This window comes from Chiloscyllium punctatum, chromosome 2, assembly GCF_047496795.1.
Source record: "Chiloscyllium punctatum isolate Juve2018m chromosome 2, sChiPun1.3, whole genome shotgun sequence".
Classification (NCBI taxonomy): domain Eukaryota; kingdom Metazoa; phylum Chordata; class Chondrichthyes; order Orectolobiformes; family Hemiscylliidae; genus Chiloscyllium; species Chiloscyllium punctatum.
The window spans coordinates 138,886,572-138,903,338 of NC_092740.1; the positions used below are offsets into that span (position 1 = coordinate 138,886,572).

The window sequence follows — 16,767 nt, forward strand, 5'->3', positions numbered from 1 at the left end:
AGAGCTCAATTAAATTTGAGAGACATGGCCTGCCCTTGACAGAGCCATGTTGATGGTATTGTATTAATCTATTTTCCTCTAAGTGTATATTTACCTTATCCAGTATTGTGGCCTCCATCACTTTTCACACTATTAATATCAAGCTGACAGGTCTGAAGTTTTTCAACCCTTTCTTAAACAATGGTGTCACATTTACAATCTTCCAGTTCCCCAGGACTAATCCAGTATTCAGAGAGGCCTGAAAACATGGAACAATAGGGAAAATAGGAACAAGATAAGGGTATTTAGTCTTTCAAATTTATTCCTCTGTTCACTTGATCATGGCTGATCTGTACTCCAATACCATTACCTAACTTTTGATCATATTAAGCTCAGAGGGTCCCATATCTGATTCCTTGTTATTAATGTAACTAAGCTACATTTAGCTTGAGGGTTGTGAAATAACTTGGAATTACAGCAGTACCATTTTGCCCAAATCGTTTTTTCATCACACAGGTTCATCTTGTCACCACACCCACCCTCCCTCCCCCTCCCCCTCCCACCCCCCCACCCCGCCCCGCCCCGCCGCCCCACTCTTCAGTTAGCTATTTCACTCTTCATCTTTTCATATTTGGAAATTTCAGGAGGCATTTTGAAATCTGAGAATCATCCACAAAACCTGTTGCTGTTTCGATTTGTATTTCATTTCCACATTGTTTTAAATTAACAAAACATAAATGTCAGAGCAGGAAGGCAGTCACCCCCTTGGAGGTTGCTAAAGTATTCCATATAATTGTGGATTATATGTGCTGGAACTCTATCTCAATGCATTATCACCATATGCATCTTTCTAAAAATCTACAGATCTCTACCTAACATTGAGCAACAGGGAATCCACACACATTAGGTTATCACATTAATTCACAGCACAGAATGAAACCATTTAGTCCATCCTATCTACCAGACAAAAGTTATCTATTCAGCCTAACTCTGCATTTCCAGGCATAGTCTGTTGCTTTGGACAGTACTGTACTTTACATGCGTATAAAAGAATATGTTTTAAACTATCATGAGGATTGCTTCCTCTACTACCCTTTAATGTGGTGATTTATAGACCTTCACCACAGTGAACAAAAACATTGTCATCTCCCAAATCATTCAATAAATTATTTTAAGTATATTTATCTCATGACTGGCTTTAGGCTAAAGCAAATAGGTGTTTCTCTAAAAATTAATACCAATGGAAATTCCTCAATAAAGAATTAACTTGAATCTATCATGCTTTTTATCCTGAGGACATCCCAAAGTGCTTCACAATTAGTGGATTATTTTCAAAATACATTTTTTAATTGAAATGCAGGAAACCCAGCTGTGAAATTGTATTCACAAGATGTGCATAAACAGCAGGATTAAAGAATGAAACTATTTTAATTTCAATTCAGGGAGCAATGCTGATTGGTCCTATTGCAAGAATGCCCTACTATTTGCCGTTTAGAATTGTCGGATACTTTAATCCACTTAAGACAGGGCCTCAAATTTAATGTCCAACATAACAGCTCATACCTCTGATGGTGCACTGGTCTGTCAGTAACAAACAAAAACAGCTAGCTAGTTTATGAACCTAAGTTCAATATGCTTCATGAACTCACAACTATTACTCTGCTAACTCAATGAAGTTAACCACTCTTCCACAAACATATATGCAAAATATATAAATTGCATCACTGTTGTCATTTCTCACTATTGTAGAAACATAATAATTAAAGAAACAAAAATAATCAACTGAATAAGTAATACATTCTCAGACTCAGGTGAGATCAAGCAGAAGAAAGAAAATGAAGGAGCTTTTAAATTGACAAATTATTGCAAAACAACATGAAATAAGCTTCTGCAGTAAACAATGCCCAGCACGTTACTCTGTTTATTCATTTCTCAATTTCACTATGGATGATGTTGGGTAATGAGTATATAAGAACAGGAATAAGACATTCGGTTTTGAGCCTGTTCCACCATTTAATAAGCTTATGTCTAATTGCGCCCTCAATTCCAGCTGTGTCTGCCCCAATACCATTGACTCCTTGACTATCTATCCAACTCAGCTTTGAATAAATTCAATGAACCAGCCTCCACTGCTTTCTGTAGGAGTGAATATAATAAATGACTCTGAGCAAAAACAAATTTATCTTATACTGTATTCTTATCTCCACAATAAGAGAAAATAACCTCCAGTGTTTAACCTATCAAGTCCCCTTAGGATCTTCTGTTTCAATAAGGTCAACTCCAATGGACATGGGCCCAACCTTTCTTCAAAAGATAAGCCATTTATCCCAACAATTAACTGAGTAGAGCTTTTTGGAACTGCTATTAACAATTATATCTTTTTACAAATCTAAATACCAAAATGAATTTAGTACCCCAGATGTACTTTTACCAAGGCCCTGCAAGGCTGCAGTAAACCTAATTACTTTTTATTTCAGTATCACCAACAAATTTAGCTACCAGACATTTGGTTTCTTCATCCAGTCATTGATAGATTGTAAATAGCCGAGGCCCCAGCAACCATGTTGACTCTACCTGACCCAGTTATGATTTTCTAAGTATCCTTTATAACTTCCTTAATTATGGATTTGAGCAATTTCCCCAAGGTAGATGATAGCTAAGCTGGCTACAGTGTCCTAGTTTCGGTATCCCTCCTTTCACGAATAATAGTGTTTTCTTTGGTTATTTTTTAATCCATTGGGAGTATTCCGACAGTAAGGAATTTTGAATGATTATAACCACTACATCTGCTATCACCGCAGCCACCTTGTTTAAGGCCCTAGGAAGCAAGCCATCAGGCTATAATAGAGGCTTATCAATGTTAAAATTGGATGGTTTTCCTACTACCCTTTCCCTGGTGATGATGATTGTTTTCAGTTCCTTTTTCCTGTTCATTTCTTGCTTTTCAAATATCTTTGGGAAGTTTTATATTTTCAACAGTATAAAATGACACAAAATATCTGTCAACACTTTCACCATTTCTGCTTTCCCAATGCTAACTAGAAAGTAAACACTTTAGTTACTCTTCTCCTATTTAAATACTTGTATTATTGTGACTGTATTATGTGTCTCTATGTTATATTATATTTGTCCCACTAACTTTTTATATTCTGGCTAGTTTTCTTTCATACCCTCTCTTTCCTTAATATATATTTTGGCATTATTTTCTGGTTATTCAAAAGAAAATCCTAACTTCTGAATCTTTACAGATTTGCATGGTGTTTCTTTCAATTTGCCAGAAGCTCCATTTCTTATTTGGCCTTATTTGATAGGTTTCCCTCCAAGCGTCTTGCTTTTTCACTGGGATACGTCTTTGCTGTGCTGTTAATACCAAAAAGTCTTGCATTGCATCTCAAATATTTTTTAATCTAGTTTCCAGTCCACTTTGGCCAACTCTGCTTCATACCCTTAATATTAAGTTTTGTTTAGGTTTAAATCATTAAATCTTATAATGCTCAGTTCACTGCTGCTGAGAGACTGTTATATGATGAAGTTTTGATTAATCCTGCCTCGTTGCACATTACCAGGTCCAGAATAGCCTGCTGCCTGGCTATGGCTAGGATAGTTATTTCTGTGCAGCAGCAAATCCAACAGTGTTTCTTGTCAGACCATTATGACCAATTGTTTTGTATAAAAGAAACCGAAGCACGGCCAAGCAATATTTTGCACAACACATTCTGCAATTAACCATTCCTCCAAATGAGAATCCAGAATACAAATACATTATTTAGAGTAAGTTACCAACATAGTCATCCTTTCAATTAATTGAACTGATCATTCCCTGATAAGAACTGAAATTAGGAAAAAAAAAATCATGATTTCAATGCACAAATAAAAGGAAAGTTATATCCGACACAAAATAATAGACAAACTGGAGTAGTGAGGTCATGAACTATCGAATAAATCAATCTGTTTTATTCGCCATAAATGCAATTCACAGATCAGATATTCATTCATATTTCCAGACAGAGATGTATGTGATTAAATCAACAGATTCTATTTTGTATTTATTACATGGATCCCTGTTTCGAATGTCTGGGGTTTCAATTTACGTTCTATATATACATATATGTTGTACAATCTATAGATAATACAATATTTCCATATTTAAAAAAATGCAACTTGTGTAACATATTTTCAAACAGTTGTCCAAAATAAGAATATTTTCTGCAAGTCCCTTCAATATATCCCAGAAGAATCACACAAATTAAGACTATGTTAGATTTAAAAGTAATTGTGCAACCAAATCATCATTTTCTCTAAGTTAAAGTCAATAGAAGAGGAAACGTATCTCATTTTGCACTTGGAATTTATTCTCCGAATGCCTTAAATGGCTGTAATGCCCAATTTCTCACATGCCATTTTAGGAGTGTCTCATCAGTAATACAAAATTCCTAATATGCATCATTTGCTATTTCAACTATATGTTCCCAGGTAAAATTACACAATGCATCCTTCATTAAGCAACTATTTGCCAAGATATACAAATATGTAAAGAAAAATCAAGATCCTTATGACTTGACATGTACTTTCTCAGCAAGCTTTTCAGCCCTTATATTTTAAATATCAAAACACAGGTACTATGAGTGTATGTTTCAACTTCAATAGTAATGTTCACTGCACTTGTAAACAGTTCAGTTGTGAATCCATTTTGTAAGCCACATCATTATTTTTGTTCATTGTAATCTTCAAGCAAAAAGATTACTTGGTAAACATGTCAGAATTTTGACATGGCATATACCTACTCTTCAGGTTAACCTCACAATCATATCAAAAATGTTATTTTGTTTTTGTTAAATACTGTGCAATCTCAGGCTGCATGGGTAAGCTCTAGTCAGCAGGGTCTCTGGTCCCACATTGAACGCATGGATTGAATTCTCAGTCAAGCTGGTACTTTAAATTCAGTTTTGATGGGTTTTAAACAAACAGTTTGCTAAACCAAGATTCACACAGCATTGAGAATCGCTGTCCAGACTTTAAAGAATCACCTCGTAGACACACTTTAGAACACACAACGGCACTGTTGGCAGGAGTGAACAACTCAGACCTATGTCTTTTCATACTCCTGCCTGAAGTATGACACATACAGGCAACAAAAAGGTGCAGAGAAGTAATAAAAAAATTTAAATTACCTTTAAAATACTGATGGAATATTAGAAATACCACATTATACGGCCAGATTTTAATACAGAATATTTCTAAATAATTGTAATACAGATTTTCTCTCACCTTTCTTCATTAACCAACAGTCAAGCAATTAGTTTTCACCTTTTGACAAATTTGCTGCATTCATAACCCTTTCTTAACAAGAAACATTTGTTTAGTTAATCTAGATGCAAACCTGATTTCTGTCAAATTGTATCATTTCTGGGACAAGCCAAATTCAATGTGCAGAAATTAGTTACCTGTGAATGAATTAAATCACACTCCAAATTGAATAGCAATGGGAGAGAACAGACTTTGATACTGGAATTCTACTAATTCTGAACAACGACACTATTCATGCATTTCTTTCTTTAGAAGAAAAGGAATTCTCGGTTAATTTTGGACAAACAATGACCATGTAAAACAGGACCTTTGAACGGAAAGTATATCAGGAGAGTTACTCCTTTATGTACACGACAAAGGATAAGTTTTCTAAAATCCACATCTTGGAAAGTAGCATTCAGTGGACAGTCAACCAAATATTGGCTTCAGTGTAAAGTGCAAACACTTCCAATTTTTACAAAGAAAAGGTAATTAACATTTACTTCACAAGTTATTACAAATCATTTCTCTCAGGTGCCAGCTGACACTTGAAGACTCATTTCAAGATTGTAGCATTTACATGCTAAACCTTAAATCATGGTGCACAACCATTTTCAATAGTCATTGAAATTTAAAACAGGAACATAATGCTTCAAAATAGGTCAACGCCCTAATTCATAGCACATAATATACACTCATGAACATTAAATTTACATTATTACAGAAATCAACATTAAAATGAGAAAGCTGGAGCTTGGTGAAAGGAATTTCAAGTTTCAGAAAGACAAGCATAGTCTATATGGGCTAACAAAATGAAATTCCTTCTCGCCAATAATATTATGGCTCAAGGTTAATTGAAATCAACCAAAGAAAGCCATGATAAAATTACAAACAAAATATGGCAAACATGAACAAAGACTACAGAAGGTGGCCAAGTGGGCTGAACATGCCAACAGGAATGCTTCATCTCCAACCTTTAAAAGGTAAGGAACTGTTGAATATGTTCATTAAATTTAATAAACCTACACTATACATTTTAGAATGCCTTCATACAACATTCTTCCTCTGCATCCTTCTCCAACATTTACACCTAGTAGTTTAATCCCTCTGTCAAAACAGATTAGATTTTCAAACACATTTCAAAAGAATATCCATTGCAATGATTTAAAGATATAAATGTGGTTTTTAAGAGGATGTCTAAGCACTGTCATCACCCTGCAGCAGAAAAAGATTGTCATAATGATGCAGCAAGTGTATCAATCAAGAGTTTGTAGGAAGAACCCACACATTTTTAAACTACAACTCTGCAGTTCATGAAGATGAAATTTTAAGACAACTGAAGATATGAATATCTTTTGCAGGAGCTGTTCCAAAATAAGATAAAAACACACTATCATAGCACTTGGAGCAGCCTTGTCAATTATATTCAGAAGTTCGATGATTCAAAACAGTGCCTTTGATCCCTGGTTTTCAAATTCTGACCAAGCATCATTCAGTTCCATGAAGATCATCTTAGCATACTGTTCATAAGGTTCACCTGTAGCCTTAATTTAAGAAAAAAGTTTAGTGTCCAGTTCATAACAATGAAAATATGCTTTATTTCATTGTAGGTTTAAAATATCAGAAGCAAATTACATTGCAGGCAGAACCTAGCTCACAAAAACTGTTGTGATGGATCCCACAAGCATTTAGTAATCATTTATTTAACTTAACTCTACTTTTTCTTGTTGGTGTAACAAAGCAAAGATCAAGTTAAATTCAACAATAGTATTCCATTTCCTTTCAAACTTTTTAAAAGTACTAATGATATTTTATTATGTTAATTAATGAACTCCCCGATTTTAAGTTTATTGCAATTGACTTGCCTGATGATGCAATTTTGTTGACCTTACCTTGTCTGGGTGAACTACAAGTATAGCTTTCCGATAGACCTTCTTCACTTGGTCTGGGTGCACTATGTCTGCCATGCTCACGGGTTTCCACTTAGTTTCACCCTCCCACAGTACTGTGTGCAGAGTTGACAATAAAGCCCTTATATTTCTCTCTTTTCCTTCAATCCAATCAAGGATCTAGGAAAGAATCAAAACTTCAATATGTAACCTAATAAGCAACAAGAATTTTGTAAACATTTCCATCTTTGTTATGATGGTTAAAAATATCACATAGCAATGGAAGTAAACTAGGTACCTGAAAAAAAAAAGTGACCTATATTAAAACTTAAGTAGACAATGCTTCAAGATCTTCATACTATGTTACGGATATGGACCAAAGGTGAGTGAAAGGAGTTGAAGTGCATATCAGTTAAAATTTGATTAAATGGTAGAATAATCCCAATGGATCAATGGCAAATTCCTGCTCCTATGTTCCTCTTTACCCTGTTGTATTCTGAATTTCATTGACTGCAAGGATGCATTGATAAAATAATGTAACAAAGCTCAGAACAGCAGTATAATAACATTTCTCACTGCCAAGACATCACTTTGTAAAAGCAACTGACAACTGAAAGTGCCAATCATACCATAGCACCAGAAGATTATTTAACTGAACAAACTGATTCATAACGAATTTGAACATTAGGTTAGGTGAATGGGCCAAAATTTAGCAGATGAAGTTTAACATGGATAAGTTTGAGGTTCGCCATTTTGGTCAGAAGAGTAGAAAGCTAATATTATCTAAATGGACGGAAACTTCAGAGCACTTTAGTGCAGAGGGATATGAGAGCACCCGAGCATAAATCACAGAAAACTAGTATGCAGGTACATCTGGAAATGTTGGTACTTAATGCTAAAGGAATAGAATATAAAAGTAGGAAGTGTTGCTACAACTGTACTAGGCATTAGTAACTGCACCTGCAGTATTGTGGACAATTTTAGTTCTCTTACTTGAGGAGGGATATAATTGTTACTGGAGGCAGTTTACAGGAGGTTCACAAAATGGATTCCAGAGAGGAGGGACTTGTCTCATGAAAAGAGATTGAGCAGTTTAGGCCTATAGCTTCTGGAGTTTAGAAGAACAAGAGGAGATCGAATTGATGTACATAAGATGCTAAAGAAGAAGATTGACAAAATAGAAGAAGATATAATGCTTCCTCACATGGGGCAATCTTGAACGAGAGGTCATAGTCTTAGAATTAGGGGTACCAGATTTAAAACAGACATATGGAGAAATTACATAGCATCTGTGGAATTCAGTACCCCAGAGTGCAGTTCATGCTGGTCATTGAATAAGTTTAAGGAGGAGATCAACAGATATTTAATGAGCAATAGGTTGAAATATTATGGAGAGTGGGGCAGGAAAGTGGAGTTAAGGGCAAGATGACCTCAGCCATGATCATATCGAATTGCAGGTCAGGTTCAATGAGCTGAACTGACTACTCCTGCTCCAGGTCTGTGCAACATGTTCATATTCTTCAAACCTTCAGTTTTAAGGGATCCATTTCTTTAGTCAGTTCTTCTCTTCGTAATTCTGCAATAGTCTTTGGTTCTTTTCTGTCCGCTGTACTAGAAAATCCTTGTTCCGACAACAGGTCCTGAAAGTCATTTACAGAAACTTTTGGTTTTGGTCCTGCAGAAGGGAGGAAAAGAAAACCAATTGAATAACAAGATTTTACTATGAACAGTTACTTGCAGTAAATTATATTACATAAAAGAAAGTCTTATTCTAACCATTGAAGTAGTTTTCAATAGAACAGTGGAGATTACAGAATGCTTTGAAATAACTGCTTAAAACAGGAAGTGGAAGGGAGATTAGACAGAGACAGGAATTCAAAGAAGCGACCTCACAGGAGGGGCATTCATTTAAGATTAAAGTGTGAAATTTTAGAGGGAAACATTGCTCAACATAGAGGGTTGAGAATGGAATGTGCTATGGAATGAATGATTGAAACAGGAACAATGTCAAAATTTCAGAATAGATTTGATGGTATTTAAGGAAAAAAAAGAAAGGCACGTGGAAATAAAGGAAAAATGTGAGGGACTAGTGAGTGTTTTTTGTGACAAGGTATCATGTAATTCAAGGAACTTTTATGATCTGTGGTGAAATGCAAATGCTTTTGAGCAATTTCAAATATGTAAAATTCAAGTGGGTCGAAACATTACTTTCCTTTTTGTTTAATTGTTCAATGCGGTCTAATTTTAACTCACAACCACCTTCTCAAGCACAATTCCATAGGCCAGACAAGGGCATATAAAAGGGCAAAGTTCAATTATGCAAATGTTGGAATTCCATCAAACAAAGGAAATCTCTCCTTTCTGACCAGTGCTGGAGTGGAGGATAAGCACAAACGTGCAGCGGGTTGGCCAAATGGTTAAAGTCCATATTTGAATTCCTTTGTTAATCTATATGTTTTAAAAGCAGCTTGCCCTCCTTGCTTAAAACAAAACTTCAGTTTGACAAGTAATTTTTAAAAAGAAACAGTTGAAATGTAAAACAGAAGAAAAATTACCAAATCCAGGCCCTCGGATGCCTCGTTCCTCCCGTCTCCCCATGACACTGAAATTCAAATTGTAGTTAGGTTTGGCCTGGGCTGCTGGTCTAGGCTGATGTGGCTTTGATTGCTGAGTCTGTTGCTGTGAAGTAGTATTGCTGCCCAGTGTTCTGCCAGACTGCCATGAACTGCTGCCCACTGGCTGTGCCGGCTTCGGAGTGAATGTTCCTCCGGCTGAAAATCCTCCACTCAAGGAACCTGTAGAAGCATCAAGAATGATCATTGCTATAAAGACAAATCAACTATAGAAGTCATATTATTTATCTATTCTTTGTCCTCACATGAAACAGAGCAGATTACATAGCATCCTAAACATGTGTATCATGTTTCAGAAAGCATAGGATTTGTACTGAGACTGACTTTGTTACTTACATAAATAATTTAGACTCAGGAGAACAATATCAAAATTTGCCACGGACACAAATTTTGGGGCAAGAGTGATAATCAATACTGCAGAGGACTGGAAGATTATACAGGAAGACATTACTATACTGTCAGAGATGCTCTATAACTGCAAATAAGTTTCAAATAGATAAATGTGAAGCATTTTGAGAGGAAGAATAAGAAATAATCCTGTGAAAACTAATTAACTAAATGGCACAGAAGAATATAAGGATCTGGTAGGTACAGATGTACAAATCACTTGAAGCTATGAAAAGAAACAAACCTGTGGTTCGAGAAACAGAATTAAATATCAGGTAAATTATTATTAGCCTGTACAGAACCTTGTTTTACCATACTGGGTCTCCAAATTTTAAGGATACAGAAGCACTGGAAAGTCGCAAAGAAAATTTACAAGAAGATAGTTTAGTAAAGATGGTCAGGAACAATGGATCAAGTTAAAAAATATAGTAAAATGAAAAAAGGGCTATTTTCTCAGAAAAAATGGAAACAGAGGAGTGACCTCATAGAGGTTTAAAAGATTATGAAAATGTGTGATAAGGTCAGTATAAATAAAACTTTCATTTGCAGTGGAGACTACAACTAGCAGCAGTTAAAATAAGGTAATCATGAACATGTTCAAAACAAAATATGGCAGAAACCTCTTTGCCCAAAGAGTGATTAGAATGTGGAACATATTATTCAAGTAATGAAGCAAATAACAAATGCATTTAAATATGAAGTTAGATAAACACGAGTGAGAAAGCTGTAGCAGGATATGTTGATGGGCTTTACTTGAGGTGTAGTCGAGACTTCTATGAAGCATAAAGAAGGGAGGAATAAAATCTGTGAACATAGTCTGAACAGATCAATCCCATCAATATTTACATTGCAAGGCTGTTATCTTATAAGACACTTAACATGTCAATTATGAATGACTAAATGCAAGGTCCCAAAGGCAATGAGAATTATTTTATTTACCGGATCTGTCGGTTCTGTATTAATGGTTCAGGGACATTACCTGGTAAATTGGTACCAAGGTTACCAATGTCAGCAAATGGATCAAAAGATTTTGAATGACTAAATGATGCATTTGAAGGAAGACTGGAGGCAGCACCAGATGATGAAGCAAAAGTTGAGCCTATATTAGGAATAATCCAACATGAGTTACTTACAGGTTACAGTCCAGCAGTCATGAAACAAAGAAGTGCAATATTAATGGTGCAAGTTATATTACATTATCTGGTCAGGCAAAACTCAGATCTTGTGGACTATACCACATACTTGTTTAATCAAAACTAACTTGATGGCCAATGTAAGAATAATGTTAAATTATCATATCAGCAAAAAAAGGCTTTTCTTAAAGAAGTAGAACTTCATAAATAGCACTTTTTTAACATCACAATCTTTAAATAGGCAGATAAATGTATATCTATATTTGTAAATCATAAAAGTGAATAGTCAATACTCCAGAGCACATACTTACAAAGTTTGATGCCTCTTCCAATATTCAATGATTTTTCAAAATAGCTAAGACAGTGGTTTCTTGTCTATCTCTTTTACTCAGGCAAATTGACTACACATTTACATATTCTGCCTTTGAGATGAGGTATTAAACTAAGACCCCATTTGTCCTCTCAGAAAACATAAACAATCCCATAAACCATTTGAACAGGAGCTTGGGATTCTCCAAATATCCTGGCAGCATTTATCCTTCAGCTAAAATGATTAAAATGGTTGTGTTTTTTTGGCCACTACAGTGTCCAGATTGGCTTGCACATTGCCTACATGACCAGAGTGACAACATTTCCAAAAGTACTAAAGTAGCTATAAAGCATTTTGGAAAATCCTGAATTTGTGAAAAGCATTATAAAATGTAATTACTATATTTAATTTTCTTTTTTATAATATCCCCAAAACTGGATGTGTGTATTTAGCCTCAATATGACTGGATAGCCGAATCAGCTTCTTGATCAGTGGTTTCAAGTAGTTTTTTTTAAATTTAATCCAGTGTTTAGTTGTAAAGTATCAAACCCTTTAACCTAAAGGTGAGAATTCTAAAAATTAAGCTGAAATTCCAAGTTATGCATTTTCAAAAGAATGGTAGCACATCTCACATCTGTTCTTTTCAAAGTAGAAGCACAAGATATCCAAGATGCAGTTTTACAAAAAAAAATCAAAACAAGCATATGTTACTTTGCATTGTCTCTGAAAATGCTGTCTTGTTATTCTGTTGGGGAACAGCACTGCTGGAAGGCCACGCATTCCAGCCGCCCATGAGGTCTGGTTGACTGGCAGATGATGATACTTTTGATAACTCAGGTGTTGAGCTTCCTACAAGAAAGCATAATGTGCAAATTTATATTAATTCAAACATTTTCTAAGAACCATTTAAATACTCATGATAACTAAAAACAACACAATGATTTACACCCAAAGCAACCATCAAACAGTGTGAATTACAGCAAGCCATGTCCACAAATGCTGTTTTTAAAACTGTACTCTAAGTAGATGAAGGGTGTGAATTGTAATGCTCAGTTGTATTTTATTAGGTAAAATGATAGCTTAATACATATTTTAAAGTGTGATTTTGCAATTCGTCAAGGGATAAAACAAAGGAATGTACTCCGTGAGACACCTTAGACCACAAACAACGATAGAATGATGACAACACAGAACATTTAGTCCATCATCCTTGACAAGAGGCAGCACGGTGGCTCAATGGTTAGCACTGATGTCTCACAGGGGTCGAGGTTTGAGTTCACCCTTGGGTGGCAGTTTGCACATTCTGCCCGTCTGCATGGGTTTCCTCCCGGTGCTCCAGTTTCCTCCCAAAGTCCAAAGATGTGCAGATTAAGCGGATAGGACATGCTGAATTACCCCATTGTGTCCAGGGATGAATAGATTAGGTGGATTATTCATGGGAAAATCAGAATTACAGGGATAGGGTAGGATGCTCTTAGGAAGGTCGGTATAGATTTAATGGGTCTGCTGCCACGCTGTAGGGATTCTATGATTCTAACTTAATGAGAGTAACTCAGCTTATGTCACTTCCTGCCATTTTCTCACTGCAAGTTGTTATTGCCCATTCTCCAGTTCTCAACCCATTCAACAATGGGTACAGTTTATCTCTATTCACAAAGTCAACACCTGTCATGATTTTTAACAACCATATCAAATCCTCTGTAAGGACACTTAATGATTCAGTATTGCTGAACAAAGACATCTTGGAGCGCAGGTTCATACTTCCTTAAAAGTGGAGTCCAGATAGACAGGTTACTGAAAAAAGCACTTGGTATGCTTGCCTTTATTGGACAGTGGATTGAGTCATGCTGCGGCTGTACAGGACATTGGTTAGGCCAACTTTGGAATACGGTGTTCAACTCTGGTCTCCTTGCCATAGGAAGGATGTTGTGAAACTGAAAGGGTTCAGAAAAGATTTACAAGATGTTGCCAGTGTTGGAGGGTTTGAGCTATAGGGAGAGGCTGAATAGGCTGGAGCTACTTTTCCCTGGAGCGTCTGAGGCAGGGGGATGACCTTATAGAGGTTTACAAAATCATAAAGGGCATGGACTGGGTAACCAGATAAAGTCTTTTCCCTGGGGTGGGGAGTCCAAAACTAGAGGACATAGGTTTAAGGTGAGAGGGGGAAGACTGAAAAAGGACCTAAGGGGCAACTTTTCCACAAAAGTGGTGGCACGTGCACAGAATGAGTGGCCAGAGGAAGTGGAGGAGGCTGGAACAATTAAAAGGCATCTGAACGGGTATATGAAAAAGAAGTGTTTAGAGGGATATGGGCCAAATGCTAACAAGTTGAACTAGATTAATTTAGAATATCTGATCGATATGCAGGAGTTGGACTGAAGGGTCTATGACTCTGTGTGAATAGACCCAGCTTCACAATTATTCCACAAAGCTAGAGTTTCCCATTCCTGCAATCATTTTCATAAATCTTGTCTACAACCTCTTGAATGAGTTTACATCCTTCCTAAAATGCACTATTAGAGCCCAGTATTGCAGCCCAATGTTAAATGTAATAACACCAGTTGAGGATGAACAAGTGTTTGCTAATTTCCTTGTATTGTATTTTAAGTACATAGGTACAAAACCGAGGATCCCTTATTAATCCTTATCACCTTTGACAATTTGAGGTTGTATACATCCTTTGTTTAATCAACCATTTTAAAGATGTATTCTTCATTTTAAGTTGCCATTCCTCATTCTTCCTTCAAAAATGTATCATTTCATACATCCCTGCCATTAAATTTCATCTCCTACCTTCCATCCATTACATCAGTCTATGTTCTCTTAAAATCTATCACTATCCCCCTCACGGTTCCCAAAAATACCCAAGAGTGTTTGTAGTTCCACAAATTTTTCTGAAGACACATTTACACATAATGAAAACTGATAAGACCTCTCAACTTTTTTTTGTCCATCAGCATTTTGTGCATCCCCACTTTTTGACTCTAATTGCCTGGAAGGCAAGCCCACAGCTGCAGGTCTGGAGTCACATATAGACCAAACCAAGTAATGATGGCAGTTTCCTTCCCTAAAGAACATTTGTGATCCAGATAGGTTTTTCCAACAATTGACAATGGTTTTGTGGCCATCATTAGACTCCTAATTGCAGACTTTGCTTAGATTCAAATTCCACTTTTCATCTGCTGTTTCTTTTTGTGAAAAGGAAAGTACACATTAAACAAAGATCATAAAAATATAAAACTTCGAAGTCTGGAGAGAAGGTGGACAACAAATATGATTTGTAGGCACAGCCCCTCTATTGAATATCTTAAGTGGAAGGCAAACAATGGAGGAAGAATTAAACATTACCACGATAAACTTACCCATACTGAAGAAATCTGAACTTGACGATGGATGTGGCATACCATTTGAGGATGAAAAAGCAGGAGCATTAGGAGTGAAAAACTGTCCAAATAAGTCTGGCTCAGTTTGATTAGTCTTGGGTGTTGGAAATGCAGCACCAAATGGATCAAAAGAGTCTGAGAAAAAACAGTTAACAGGCAATTGCAGCTGTTTCATTACAATGTCTACTATTAGTTAAGGATCCACGTAAAATGCATACTGCACATTAATGGTTTTGATAAATCTTAGATTGAATTAAAAATTGAGGAGCTGACCGGATAGAAGCTATACTCTACTGAATTGTCAAAGAGTCATATTTACAAACGATTGATTAAGACCAGTTCGACAAAGATTTTAGAACAACTGATGATAAAACGAGGCTAATACCTTCATATGCTTCAGGTCAGATTTTCCGAGAAGTGGCAATCTCAATCAAATGAGCCAGGTAAGCAGGGTGCCAGGTGAGTTGAGTGCCAGCTGGATAAAGTACTATTATGAAAGGGACCAGGTAAAGCAATGTAGTATCTAAGGAGATTCGGAGTGGATACGAGAAAACCTGTCTGGCAGGGGCATAGGTGGGTATCACATCTATCAGTGGGGGATTGAGGGAGTGCATTTACAGGGAGGAAATGGATGTCAAGCCAGGGTATGAGGAATGCAAGTGATCTGAGGGAAGCATAGTTAGGAGTGTGCCATGGAAGTATTGCATCAGTTGAATAACTATTCAAGCTTAGTCTACATTTAGATTTACCTCAATATCTGTTTAATTTAGTTGGAACCGTCGAATTCTCCATTTCAAATGGAGACATTTGCAGGGATCTACACATAGCGGAATTACCCAGCAGAAAATTCAACTTCCTGGGCAATTCTCTCAGAGTCTACTAAAATGCAGGTTCCACAGGATCTTTAACTCTTATCTTTGTGGGAATAACAATAGGCCCATTGAAAAATCTGGGCCTTCAATTTCTGTCTGTTGATTTACGGAAGTATAAAACTGGATGGTACCCTAAAATTAAAATTAAAGTCAATGATGAGGTGAGCACTGAGGATTTGTGGATACCCTCCTTGATGTGACATTTAATTTGGAATAGACACAAAAGTCTTAAAAGGGTATAGAAGATTTCTGAACAATTGCAACCAATCCTCAACTGATAGATTCAAACAGGTTATTCCAGACTACAAGAATCGTAATAGATGACTAATTATCAAAACAACATTTGACCCAAAAGCATTAATTCACCCAACACAATACATATGTGGAAAGTATTTTTCTAATATATATTTGCTCCTGTACTCAATGCACTGACCAATAAAGGAAAGCAAGCTCCTTCTTCACTATCCTAACCACCTACAACTCCACTTTCAAAGTGTCCTGAGCCTGCACACCAAGGTCCTTTTGTTCAACAACACTCCCCAGGACCTTACTATGAAGTGCATAAGTCCTGCTCTGATTTGTCTTTCAAAAAATGGAGCACCACATATTTATCTAATTAAACTCCATCTGCCACTGCTCGGCCCATTGGCCCATCTGATCAAGATCCCTTTGTACTCTCAGGTAACCTTCTTCGCTGTCCACTACACCTCCAATTTTTATATAAAGTTAAAATCACACAATGCCAGGTTATAGTCCAACAGGTTTATTTAGAAGCACTAGTTTTCGGAGCACTGCTCTTTCATCAGGCGCTCCGAAAGTTAGTGCTTCTAAATAAACTTTTTGGACTACAGCCTGGTGTGTAATTTTTAACTTTGTACACCACAGTCCAATACAG

General features: G+C 36.3%; 1 protein-coding gene across 3 annotated transcripts in view; it reads right to left on the reverse strand.

Annotated features, from left to right (window-relative positions):
- Positions 1 to 3,911: 3,911 nt before the first annotated feature.
- Positions 3,912 to 16,767, reverse strand: part of gak (cyclin G associated kinase) — a 109,406-nt gene continuing 96,550 nt past the window's right edge. For 2 of the 3 annotated variants that reach the window (XM_072589108.1, XM_072589107.1), the window contains exons 22-28: positions 14,980 to 15,135; positions 12,329 to 12,466; positions 11,154 to 11,273; positions 9,710 to 9,949; positions 8,681 to 8,829; positions 7,158 to 7,334; positions 3,912 to 6,809 (exon numbers count right to left, since the gene is read on the reverse strand). In XM_072589108.1, the coding sequence (XP_072445209.1) occupies positions 6,708 to 6,809; positions 7,158 to 7,334; positions 8,681 to 8,829; positions 9,710 to 9,949; positions 11,154 to 11,273; positions 12,329 to 12,466; positions 14,980 to 15,135 (1,082 nt within the window). In that variant the 3' untranslated portion in view covers positions 3,912 to 6,707. The remainder of the gene's footprint in view (positions 6,810 to 7,157; positions 7,335 to 8,680; positions 8,830 to 9,709; positions 9,950 to 11,153; positions 11,274 to 12,328; positions 12,467 to 14,979; positions 15,136 to 16,767) is intronic. The other variant, XM_072589109.1, reaches the window with a different exon arrangement.